General features: G+C 56.3%; 1 protein-coding gene across 1 annotated transcript in view; it reads right to left on the minus strand.

Moving 5' to 3' along the window:
* TMEM132E (transmembrane protein 132E) overlaps positions 1-13,360 on the minus strand; it is a 44,917-nt gene that overhangs the window by 16,160 nt on the left and 15,397 nt on the right. Inside the window, exons 3-4 of the mRNA XM_030537031.1 lie at positions 9,761-9,953; positions 7,684-7,827 (exon numbers count right to left, since the gene is read on the minus strand). Of these exons, the coding sequence (XP_030392891.1) occupies positions 7,684-7,827; positions 9,761-9,953 (337 nt within the window). The remainder of the gene's footprint in view (positions 1-7,683; positions 7,828-9,760; positions 9,954-13,360) is intronic.

Genomic DNA, 13,360 nt, shown 5'->3' on the forward strand with positions numbered 1-13,360 from the left:
TAACACGGCTACCCCTCTGACACTTTACTTGTGGCATTTCCCAACTTTTGAGTGCCCGACTTTGCAGCCTTAAATGCTTTTGTAACGCCTTCTTTTTGGGTGTAATATCTCCACACCCTCTCTGTGTACACAGCAGTGGCCGCCATGTTCAGCTCCCCAGCTCTTCCTAACTTTCAATGACTTACCGGAACAGATAGCAGATTCCGCTCTGTAATCTGTGATTTATGTAACAGGTTTACAGCCCTGACACCGTATTCAAACTCCCCAATCTTGCCTGGTAACGGAAAGCTCCCGCGGAACAAATCTCAGCCACAAACAAAAAATAACTCAGCCGGAGATTGCAAGGAGGCGCCTCCTGGAAAGCACAAGGCAAAGTTTGTGGGGCCGGAGGTTTGCGTGACCCATTATTCATCCCGGTTTGTGTGGACGTGTCTGCTCCCCCCGGGTGCAGGGACAGTGGGGGGAGTAGATTTATGAGCAGGACGGCTGCGCATTAGCCAGTTTAAGCGTCTGGGAGTCCATCCGGAAGTGTATTATTGCTACAGTGTTTTATCACGCTGCAGAGACCAGGTCGCCATAAATTAGAGGGAGAGGGGGTAGTAAATCGCGCAGACGAGAGCTTTATTCTGGGACTCGGGTAAACATTCTCCCACCGCGTCTGTCACGCCCCATTCCCCAATCTCTCTTGGCGTGAGCTGAGGCGACAGCCTGGAGCTGGAGCACACGGACTGCAGAGTCTGGCTGCTCTGGGGGCCCAGGGAGCAGCCAGGCCTGGGAGCTGCCTCGGGGCCAGGAAGGGAGGTTGGCCCCACTCGTTACAGCACTTGCCTGGGAGCTGGCCAGCTCCATGCCTGGGCCTCTGCCATGACTCCCTGTGCACCCCTGAGGGAGTCACTTAGCACCCCTTCCGGGAGCCGGGGGAGAGTTCTGCCATGAGTCACTACTGGGGTAAATCACCACAACCCTGTGGGGCCAAATCCGCACTGGGGGTAAATCACCACAGCCCCATGGAGTCAGATCCCCAGTGGGGGTAAATCACTACAGCCCCGTGGGGCCAAATCCGCACCGGGGGTAAATCACCACAGCCCCATGGAGTCAGATCCCCAGGGGGTAAATCACCCAGCCCCCCATGGGCCAAATCTGCACCGGGGGTAAATCACCACAGCCCCATGCGGTCAGATCCCCAGTGGGGGTAAATCATAGCTCCGTGGGCCAAATCTCCACTGGAGTACATCACCATAGTCCCATGGGCCAAATCCCCACTGGGGGTAAATCACCACAGCCTGCGTGGGCCAAATCCTCACTGGGGTAAATCACCATAGCTCCATGGGCCAAATCCCCACTGGGGTAAATCACCATAGCCCTATGGGGCCAGATCCCTACTTGGTGTAAATCACTACAGCCCCATGGGCCAAATCCCCAATGGGGGTAAATCACCACAGCTTCATGGGCCAAATTTACACTCGGGATAAATCACCACAGCCCCATGGGCCAATTCCCCACTGGGGGTAAATCACTACAGCCCCATGGGCCAAATCTCCACTGGGGGTAAATCACCACAGCTCCATGCGGTCAGATCCTCCATGGGGGTAAAGCATAGCTCCATGGGCCAAATCTCCACTGGAGTAAATCACCATAGTCCCATGGGGCCAGATCCCTACTTGGCATAAATCACCATAGTCCCATGGGCCAAATCCCCACTGGGGGTAAGTCACCACATCCCCATGGGGCCAGATCCCCACTGGGAGTAAATCACCACAGCCCCACGGGCCAAACCCCCACTGGGGGTAAATCACCATAGCTCCATGGGCCAAATCTCCACTGGAATAAATCACCGTAGTCCCATGGGCCAAATCCCCACTGGGGGTAAATCACCATAGCTCCATGGGGCCAGATCCCCAGGTGTGGTAAATTGGCCATAGCTCCACTGGCTCCTGCCATTCGAACTCAAGCGCAGGATTCCCACCACTAGCGTTACCCACTCCAAACTGAGGCCAAGCGACTGAGCCCAGGCACTTTCTGTACACGCAGCCTGGCCTACAACTCCGTCGTGTACTTTGTGACCGCCTCCCACAGCCCTGCAGTGCTGCACCCCAGAGGTGGCTGCAGGTCAATGGGGCTCCATGCGTGGCATCTGGGAAGCACTCTGGAAATCCTGTGGCATGAAGGGCATACTAGCATTGATCTTCTGCCGTCTCTCCCCAAACACACCATGATGGTGAGCATGCTGTGGGGGGCTGATCTAATGCCAAGAGCTAGAAAGAGGGGGCAGGGGATAGATAGATAGATAGAGGGGATGGATGGGGATGGATAGAGAGACAGACAGCTGGCATTTCGATGCATCTTTGTCATCTATTCCCCCTTATTCCTTCTCTCTATTCTGTACCCTCTCTTCCTGGTACCTCTCCCTGTGCCCCAATCACAGCCATCATGCCTAAAAGGCGCTATCCAGCTCTTTGTGCTCATCCCTGCTTAGTGAATGCAAAGCAAGGCGCAGCCGCCAGGCCCCCCGACCCATCTGCCCCTCTCTCCCCTGCGTGCCTGGGAGGCTGCTGGCTCCGTAAGCCCCGGTGCCAGCTCTCGGGAGCCCGAGAAGCACAAGTACAGAGCCTTGGCTGGCGTCAGTGCTGACCTGGGGGAGAAGTTGTGCAGTTTGGAGTGTCAGTGTGAGCTGGCTGACTCTAGCCGCTGATTCCGACTGGAAAGAAATGAGGCTCTGAGGTGGAACTGAAGCCGCTAATGAGAACTTGCGATTTACATTTCAAAGCAACGATATTTTGCCTTATCAGTAATAACTGGCTTGATAACCTGTAGTTATAGCTGCTTCTGACCACCAGTATATTAGACACGGGAGTACTGCTGCGGCTCCCCTTGGATGGTGATTCTCACTTCCCTGCAAGCCTTGAAATCAAATCCACAGGAGAGGAATGCAGTTCGGATCAAACCAGCTCGTGGCTCTACCACAGCCCTGGCATGAAATGAGTTTGGTGGGGCCTCAGTCCAGCCCTCGGGGCAGGCGGGACCCCAGGACACCGGCAGCAACTGCGCTGAGCTCTGGGATTCTCTGGGAGAACATGCTGTGCACAGCGGGCACTGCTGGCCCTGCCCGCTGACCTTGCTGGCATTCTCAGGGACTGGATGAGACTCAGTGTGGCCCGGATCTGGCTTTCGGTTTCAGGGCCAGTGGCTGGAAGGCTGGAGCGGGAACGGAGAGGTGGGAGGGCAACTGGATCGTCTTTTGAGTGGGTTTGGTATCAGAGCCCAAGGGAGTTAGGTGCCTGACTTCCCTTTGCCAGGTCTCTCCATGCTCAGGACAGAGACAAGGGGCAGGACGCGGCAGCACTGGAGCCCAGATGAGGTCAATCACTCTCGTCGACCCCACCGATCAATGGGGTCTGGCAGCAGAGGAAAGGCCCCATGGCTCTGCAGTACCGGTCTCCAAAGGTGCGTGGAGCTGCCTTCCCCTGCCATGGTGACGCCTCTGTCTGTGTCCAAGCAGTGACACTACTTGCTGGGTCAGCTTAAGCAACTGGGCTCAAAGTAAAAAGCCCCCCTTCTGCGGTGTCCCCTGGGCATCACGATCAAAGCTGCAAGGGGACCAACACTGGAAGTGGAGCAAATACATGGGAGCCCCACTCAGCAGGGGGAGCCAGTGAGCTGAGAGCAGCAAGTGCTACAGGGAATCCTGAGAGACTGGATCCTAATCAATTTGCCGGCAGAAGGACCAGAGACGATGGTTCCAGGAGAAGCCAGGAAACTCCACGCCGGAGCCCAAGGCTCCAGCACCTTGGCCCTGAGGTGGCACCAATCAAACTGTGAAGCCATGGCATTTCACATGCCCAGAAGAGTGCCAAGGAGCGGCTGCGTGACTGATGGAGAGCGACTGCCCCTGCGCTCTGGAGCGGCCTGGCCTCTTCATTTAGCTAGCCCGGTGACTAATTACAGCCACGCAGTGAGAAATCTGTCAGCAAGATGAGTTGGTCGGAATAAGTGGCCCCAGGATGGTCATAAGCCATCTGCCCAGCCTTCTGGCTCTCTCCGCATTCTGAGGGTCTGCACTTGCATTCAGAGGTGACACTACAGTCAAGTGAAACTGAATTCACAGAGGTTCCTGGGGACTTGAGTGGACTGTCTCAGCCTGCCCTTCCCTTTGCATCTGGAGAAGGTGCACAGGGGTGTTGCTTCATAAGGCATGTGTGTTAGCTCAGGGGCTACCAGAAAGTAAAAAAGTCTAAGGCCTGAAGGGGCCACCACCAAATCCCCTAACCCAACCTCCTGTACCTCTCTGGCCACCAGCAACTGGGTCAAAGGATTGCAACCCTCAGGAGACTAATGCGATCTACACAATCCCTGCTCCACAAAACCTTCTTCTGGCTTCTGCTTTCCTTTCTCCTTCCCTGGTTCTCCTCCCCTCTGGGGGGTCCAGCCAGAGCCCAGCAGACTCCAGGTTTCGGCCATTTTACAAAGGTTCTCATTGGAGCAAGAACGGAGCCTGGAGCACTCATAACTTCCATGAGAACTCAGCCGCGTTCCTGGGGAGTATGCCAGGGACCTCCAGAGCTAGGAGCATGTGCTGCTATGGCTGGAGATAGAAGCCCTCCAGCTGGGGCTGTCACAGATGCATCTCCTGGGTGGATCAGACCCAGACCAGGGACCCTGTACACACTGAGCAGGGGGGTAAAAAAGGGGACTTAACTGGTGACCAAAGCAAAACAGCTGCCCAGGCCAACCGCATGGCACCTTCTCACTACTGTATTTGCACCCAATTATTTTGATTTACAAGGACACGAGAAAGTCCAGCTTGGGTCTGCCCTGCCCCGCATGTGTCCCCTTTGTTGCCGGTCCGCTAAGGAAATTGGCAAGAAACAGCCACGAGAACAGCGTCCAGACTCTTGCTAGCCATTCGGCTCATGAGCAAAGCAACCTGCCCAGAAACGGGTCTGGGATTTGCTCCAGAAACCTACGCTACAAAAGGGGCAGCCGGGATTGGTCCCTCCTGCTCTGGCTACTCAGATCCCAGAGAAGAGGTGGCACAGGGAGAGGAGCGGACTCCAGCCAAGTAAGGGCCAGATGGGACTTTTGTCTGAAATCTCGCAGGGACAAACTCAGTCATCGTCACTGCAGGGAAACTCCCCTTGATTTCCCAAGGCGCTTTGCTCCAGGAAAGTTCCCGCATTTTCAGTGCTCGTGTGGGGCTGGGAGAATGCGCTAGTGGGAGTGGGTGTTTGTGTGTGTATCTTAGTGGGAGTGCAGGTCAGTGTGTTTATCTGCGCTCCCAGTGTGCTATCGGGAGTGGGCATCAGTGGGTATTCCTAAGGGTGTGTTACCTGGAGTGCAAAGTAGCTGGACTTTGTGTGGTTTGGGGAGCATCTGTCTGTGGCAGCAGCAGTGGCGGTGTCGAGGGGGTGCATGTGAGAAGACGTACGTTCACCTTGCTGGAAATGTGTGTGTCCGGGTGAGTGCCTGTGTTAGTGAAGTGCGTGTCAAGGGGCAGTGGGTATATGTGTGTTAGCAGGAGATAGGGTGATCAGAGCAAGTGTGACAAATCAGGACACTTTTTTTTCAGGAGGGATAGTTGCATATATAAGACAAAGCCCCTAATATCAGGGTGTTTGTTACCTAGTGGGAGTGTGAGTCCATGTGAGAATGTGTGTAGGGGGTGGGACAAAGAGAGAGCATGAACTTGTGTGTGTACACGTGTTAGCAGGAATGTGTGTGTGTGTCAGAACAAGTGTGTGTGAGTGTTAGCAGGAATATGCATCAGTTAGCAGGACAAGTGTGTTTCCTGACAGGAAAATTGTGCAGGGGGCATTAGCCGGAGTGCGTGTGTGTCAGTGACAGTGTGTTAGTGTGAGTTAGGATGAGTGTGAGTTGTCAGGAGTTTGTATGAGTGTGTCAATGGGCATTCAGAGGGGGTATTTAGGGGGTGAAGCTTCCACACTCCCTGTGCCTCCAGGGCACCTTGCTGGGCCTTGAACCTGTGAGTGGCTTTGCCTGACCCCAGCACCCAGATATTCCTGCTGATGGGATGCTATGAAAGTGAGAGGTGGCAGGTCAGCAGCCTGAGGACATGGCAGGGCAGGGGGCGCCGGGGCGGTTACGGGGCAATGATCCCGCAGAGTTTCTGGCACACACAACTCAGTGACTTCTGTTCAGGCAGCAGAGGCGCTGAGTGCCAGGCTGACTCTGTGTGAGGGAGCATGCGCACACGCACACACACACGCACACACACACTCTCTCTCACACACACATGCACACACACGCACACACACATGCACACACACACTCTCTCACACACACATGCACACACACACATGCACACACACTCTCTCTCTCACACACACTTGCACACACGCATGTGCGCACATGCACACACACGCACACGCACGACGGCACAGGCTGTGAACGCCCTGCCATGCTGTTCAGTTCATCCAGGAGCTTCTGTGGCTGGTGATGATACTTGCCCCACGCGTGCTCTGAGGCCGTGGGGTCATGGCAAAGCAGGAGCGGGCGGATGGGACTAACCAGGACCAAACACATAACACAAGAGCAGATTAGCGAGGCTGGAGCAGGCACTCTGGACCACATGCTGGGAGCAGCTGTCCCCACACTGCTGTGGGAATACCTGAGCCTGCAGCCATAGCAGGCAAGCCAGCTGAAAAGGGCACATCGGCCGCAGAGCCAGGCGGCCTTGGAGATGGGATTTGCCCTGGTAGCAGCAAGCGGGTGGGTTTAGAGCCACCCAGAGACTGGGGCGTCAATGTGGAGACGCTGATCTCAGGGCCAGGCAAATCCAGCCCACGCATTGATCCTGCTGGGGGAGAGAGGTGTATGGGGCTAGCTAGCCAGTCAGAGCAGGGCTCTCATGTCTATTTCCAGACCCATCCTCCTTCAGAGGTGGGACCTTCAGAGTTAACTGAATATTAATATTTGTGGATGGAGGAGGGGTTAAATCCATCATTTCTCCATCCCAGCCAACCTTGGCAAAACCCAGAGGCCCAATTTGATTCCCCCATCTCAATACCCGCCCCTGCGTCCCTCTGAAACAGATGAGCACTTGAGCTGGATGTTCCTGTTAGGATGATCATCAATGAAAGGGTTAACTGTAACACTGCTGTGTGGGGCGTCATTGTTAGGGTTCAGAATTAACGCCCCATTGCACTGTATGAATGGAGTTCATACTGCTACGAGCACTTGTTTTGGGCTGTCTGCAGATTCAGGCAGACGTCACCACGCTGGCTATGCACGGGTCACAATCTCTGGAAAAGCTAATGGCACGGGGCCAGTTCCTCGGTGGGTGCTGAGCAGCACAGTTTCCCTGCAGTCAATAGAGTTTCACTGATTGACACCAGCTGAGAATCTGGCCTGGGCAGCCCTTCTCCTGGCAGCTTTGATCCTGGAGCCCCCCAGCGCAGCAAACTCACAGGGCGACCTGCAAGGCAGCATGGGCTCTCTCTCAGCATCAGATGGGGTGTGGCCATTGTCGGGGGAGCCCTTTACTTCCATCCTGCCTGGCCTCATGCTCCTGCCTTGAGGTGGGGCTGGGGCTGGCTGGGATACACACAGCCGGAGTGGCTGCGTGAAGGGCCTGCCAGTCCAAGCCAAAGCTCTCAGGCTGGGCAGAGGCCCACAGGGCGGATGGCTCCAGGAATCTTTGCCCCCTCCCTGCCCCGCTGGGCCCACCTTGATGATGTCCTCATTGTTGGACTTGCACTCGACCATAGCCGAGACATCCGTGATGACGCCGGTCATCTCTATGGCGATGACCTTCACCGGGATGGCCACCGTCCGGCCCGTCAGGATGGCTGTGTTGATGATCTCCGTGTCCTGGTAGGCAAAGGGGCCATTGCGTTAGTGTCCAGCCTCCATTTTCCTCTCCCGTGCCCTGAGACCCCACTCTAGAGGGGCACCCTACAGCAGGCGAGGTGCAAGGAAAGGACCTCAAATGTGTGTGTATGTGTGTGTGCATGCAGGTGACTCAGTAGGGGGTGCTCTCCTCTGGGAGTCAGCACTGCATTCAGTACCTGGTGCTGTGCTGGGGATGGGGGCGCTGGGCCCCCTTTTATTTTATAATGCCATGGCAAAGGAAGTCCTGTCTGCTGCACACGGTCATCATGCTCGCGATGCAGTCTCAATCCCCTCGCTCGGAGGCCTCGCAAGCTCTTAAAAACTTCAAAGAACAAGAGCAGTGTGGATGGAGGGCAAGTCTAATTGCAAATCAGTTAATTATGCAAACAGAGGAAATCGGATACAGAAATTAAATTGGCTGCTTCGGAGCCGGGCCTCGCTCCTGGAGGTGAGCCAGCACAGATAACCTTTCAAGTCAATGAAATGGCAGGGAATCTAATCTGCCTTCCTGGCAGCCTGTGATGTGATTGACTTTGATGGAGGGATAGCTGGCTCGCTCTCATCCCAGGGGCGAGGCTCCATGGAGCGGGAGAGTTTCTGGGCACCGGCTCAGCTTCCCCCTGCCCCACACAGACCCTCTTGAACTAAGCTCTTAAAGTGCAAGAAGACCCCCCCATCACTCAGTGACCCCAGGCACAAGGGGCAAGACTTTGCGGGCAGATCCTACCCCCTACCTTCACAACCCTTGGAAGCAGCACGTCTACACGGCAATAAAAGACCCATGGCTGGTCCAGGTCAGCTGACTTGGGCTTCGGCTGCAGGGCTATAAAACTGCCATGTAAATCTTTGGGCTCAGGCTGGAGCTGGGCTCTAAGACCCCAACTGGCCAGACCCTGATCTCCATGACAATCTAGAGTCACTCCGGTTGGATTACTGGTGTAAATGGGATCTGAACCAACTGGAAACTGCCCTCCTTGTTTTTAACCCTGGGAGGAGAGTTGTCTAGTGGGTTAGAGCAAAGGACAGGGAGTCAGGACTCCTGGGTTCCACAACTGGTTCTGTGAGAGAATGTGATAGAAGGGTTATAGCAGGGAACTGGGAATAACGACTCCTGGGTTCTGCTCCCAGCCCTGCTGCTGGCTCCTCGTGTGGGATCTCGGGAGAAACAAGTCACTGCTCGGTGCCTCAGTTTCCCCATCGAACAATGGGGCCTTCAGCAGAAACCAGTGTAGAAGATGGGGCCCAACCCCTCGAGCTCAGGTACGTTTGCTGATGGGTACCAGCACAGGCCCCAGCCCCGACGGAACGGCCTGCTGTGTCCCCTTCCATCTCGTGTCCCCCACACCCACCGGTGGAGGGGACTGATCAGGGGCCCTGGTGGGCTGTGTCCAGCTTCTCTGAGCAGGAATTCAGGGGCTGCTGGTGGCTGGACATGTCTCTCCCCCCACCACATGGAAACAGACATCACTGCCCCAGGGGATGCATTTAGGTGCAAGTCCCAGGCCAATGCCCAGGAGCCAGCCCCAGGACTCTGCCCCAGGCCAGGGCAGACACTCACACCAGGTAAGCCCAGCCTCTGAGCCAGCACCAGTGCAGCACGAGGGTGTGTTATAGGGGCATACACCAAGGTGTGGTTAGCTGTGTGTGTGTGTGTCCCCTTGGATATTTGGAGGGGGAGGGGTGCATGTGTGCAGCGTGTTACAGGCGGGTGTGTATGCATGAAAATGAAGGTGGAAGGTGTAAAGTGAGTGCGTGCCATGGGTTTACAGTGCGTGGGGCTGGGGGGGGAGCGGTCCAGTTTGTGTGCTGTTGTGTATGTGTGCGGTTCTGTGGGGAATGCAGGGGGCCGGCTAGAACCCCTCCCCCCAGCCCTGCCCTGGGGGTGGCGGAGGAGCCGTCCAAGCTCACTCACCATGGCCAGAGGCACGATGGCGCGGATGTCCCGCTGAATGACCGTCAGCTCCGTCACCACCTTCTCCAGGTCGGGCGGCGGGTTGCGGCCCCGGTAGTCGATGTGCCACATGATGCGCCGCGTCACGGCCTGGCTGGTGAAATTCTCCATCTCGAAGTCCAGCTGCATGATCTCATAGGAGGAGTCCCCGTCCCTGCCAGGAGACAGAGGGCAGCCGCGGTCAGCCGCTGGCCAGGCCTTGCTCTAACGCAGGAGGAAAATCAGGCCCCTGACCCCGGGGCTGGGGGGTTTTGTCTCTACCCTTGTGGAAAAATCCCACAGAACAAAAGAGAGAGGAAACCGATCAGGCCTTCCAGAAACTGAATGAAGGACCCTGAAATCCTGAAGATCTTCTTGGCAACAACCCTACAGAACTCTTCAGCAGGGGGAGAATTCGCTATTCTTGTCCCCTATTGGATTCTCTATGGAGCCCCAAGCAACGGGACATCCAAGGGGTCTGCTCTAATATATCAGCTCCGTACAAGGGAGTGGACAGCGGAATTAACCGCACAGCTGCCATGTGAGCAGCTGATCTGTGAGAATGAATGACTCACCGGCCGGGGTGACCCGGGTGCTGCCCTGCGCCTGGGGGTGCCGTCTGGCTCAGGGCGGGGCTGGATTTACCTCTCTAACCTGCTCCTGAGATTTCATTTTATCTCCTGAAAGTCCAGCCAAAGGGCCAAAGAGAGGCAGGTAAGGAAAGGGGCCTCTTGCCGCGAGATGGCATCGGAGCAGCCTAGCTTTGTACGGCAGGGAAGGCTTCGTGGCCAATCTTGCCGTGTGCTTAATAACAGAGAGCTTTTTTCATCAATGGATCCCATTATCCCCCTGGAGAAACTGAGGCACAGAAAGGGGGAAGTCACTTGCCCAAGATCACCCAGAGGGGCTGGGAATAGAATCCAGGTCTTCTGAGTCCCAGTCTGGCTCTGTACCCACTAGGCAACACTGCTCCCTCCCCAGCTTACCCAGCTTGGTTTCTGTTCACAGCAAGGCCAGAGGAACTGAGGAGGAGCCAACAGTCCATCCAGCGGTCAGGGCCTGCAAAGGAAGGTGCCACCCCGCAGTGGACAGTTATGGAATGATCTGTCCCGAGAGGCTGTTCTGCTGGGTAAGTGGGCTTGTATCCTGCCTATCCTGTGGGCACGTTACAGATCCAACAGTACTTTTTTAGACGAATGGGGATTTCCACACCCCTAGTAACATAGCCCTTCTCCCTCTGCAGTTCGGCATTCCACTTGGATGCTGCCCTTCACCCCAGAGGTGGCGCATTCCCCTGGACCCCCATCTGGTTTGCAAAGCAGAATATTCCAGGGCGAGGGGGGAGTCGTGCTCGAGAAGTTGCCGCTCTCCAAGGGCCATGTGCGCAGAGCTCTGCAGACAGGACTCTGAGGTGTCCGGCCAGTGCGCAGATGGAAGGCAAAGGGGCTGTCTGGCCAGTCACATTCCTGGGACCTGAACATCATTTTTTTAAACAGGTTTCTTCCCCTTTTCAATTCCCTGTAATGGCAGCACGGTTCTGCCCACCACGGAGCCGCCTCCTGCTCGTCGCTCCCAAGGTGCACCATGACCAAGCAGGATTGCTACAGGGATATTCCACACTGGCCTCCCGTTGCTAGACCAGCCTCCCCTTCTTCTCTGCAGCACCGGCCATGCACAGCAAAGAGGCTGCTGCTTCCAGAGAGCAGAGCCCCAAGCTGGACCCAGCGGCATCCGGTCGAGTTCACTGATCCCTCTCGGGCAGATGCGCCGGGGGTTGGTGGGCGGCTCGTCGATTTCAGCGGCTCCCTGCAGCGTGCCAAAGCTAGACTGCAATGCTGCACCCCCGGGTGGGGCACTGAAGAGCCATTCGCAGGGCCGCTCCAAACGAAATGCCCCCCTCTGCTCAGAGACCCGCAGCAGGGCACCTGTGCCTGGGATTGCACTGCTGGGTTCAGGATGGAGAGGGCACAGGTCACAGATTGCCCAGCGCCAGGCTCAGAGTCCTGTCTGGGTCGCACTCACCCACAGCCCAGGGCACTGGTAACAGGATGCCAGCCTGCAACCCACCAGGCAGCTCTCACGTTCCCAGCCCCACAGCGCGATTTCCCGGCACCAACATCTCCAGCTCTGCCTGGGTCCCTGCTGCTTTGAAACAAACGAGTTCCCGTCATGTTGTCCCGGCCACCCGCTCCCCGACAGGAGACGCCGCAGGGCTGTCGGACTCCCGGTTCCCCGGCCTGACCTGAGCCGTCTGGAAGGAATCGCAGGAGGCCATTAGCAAGTGGGCTGCTGGCTGTCAGTGCCTGTCAGCATCGCATTACAAACCTCTCTGCCCCTGGGGTCCTGGCACCGTCCACGAGCTCCCCTAGCTATGGGAAAAGCCTGTTTGCTGCGCAGGTGGCGGGTGCCACGTGGACACGTCTCACCTAGTCAATTCCCTGCCGCTGCAGGCGCTCGGGCATTGGTGCCCCTTGGTTCTGCCTAGTCTCCGCCCGTGGCACACCACAGCTCGGTCTCCTGAGGCCTGAAATGCTTTGGGCTAATTAGTGTCACTGGGCTCAACATGGGGGTAGTGGGCAACATTCGGGAGCTGTGCAACTGCTCATGATTTATTATATGTATTAACTCAGCACCTGGAAGCCCCAGCCCTGAGCCAGGACCCCGCTGTGCAAAGTGCTGTACAAATACACAGCAACCGGCCAGGGCATCACGCCACGTGATGCAATGATCCCTTCTGGCCGGAAACTCTATTCTCCTCCTGCCAAATGGTGCTGACTCTAGCCAGGAGCCGTTTGCTACGGCCCCAGGCTCTCCCAGGGTTAATGTCTCACATGTCTGGAGGGCTGGGCGAGCCAGCAGCGCACTAGTGCAATCAAAGGGGTGCTGGAGACACCACACGTGATGCACACACCTCTCCTCGCCGGAATAGGCCCCTCGTAAATCACCACAATGTCTCCCCCATGCATGGCACAACGCAGACACATGGCAGCAGACGCTGGCTCTGAAGCCATACCTGCCCGTGGCAACCGTGGGAGCAGGGCTCTCATGTCCATCTGAGGGGGCGGGCACCCCGCCATGGTACGAAAGACCGGGGGTAAGAGGCATGCCCACGCTCCACGGCCGCTCCTGCTTGGGAAATCTCCTGGAAATGCGACCTTCCTTGTGCGAATCCTGGTTTGCCCCAGTGGAAGGGGGAGCTGAATCCAGCCCACAATGTGTAGATTGCAATCTATGTTTGTGACCAAAGCATTGCTATACTGGACCCAGCCAGTCCAACAGCTGGTCTCCATCCATGGCCAGCACCAGCTGTTGCAGGGGGAAACGCAAATCACCCCAAAGGAGGCAGTTAGAGGATAACCTGCCTCAGAGAAAACCTATTCTACCAGCCCCATCAGTTAGACATTTGCTCAAGCCGTGAAGTAGGAGGGTTTATATCATTCCCAAGCTGTTGACTTTTAAACCCTTCCCGTAATCTGGATATTCTCACCATCCATATAAACATCCAATCCTCTTTTGAAACCTGGCTTCACCACTACTTATAGTGGCCATGAGTTCCACAGGCTAATTGTATTTAAAAGCATT

Source organism: Gopherus evgoodei, chromosome 17, assembly GCF_007399415.2.
Source record: "Gopherus evgoodei ecotype Sinaloan lineage chromosome 17, rGopEvg1_v1.p, whole genome shotgun sequence".
In the NCBI taxonomy this organism is placed as follows: domain Eukaryota; kingdom Metazoa; phylum Chordata; order Testudines; family Testudinidae; genus Gopherus; species Gopherus evgoodei.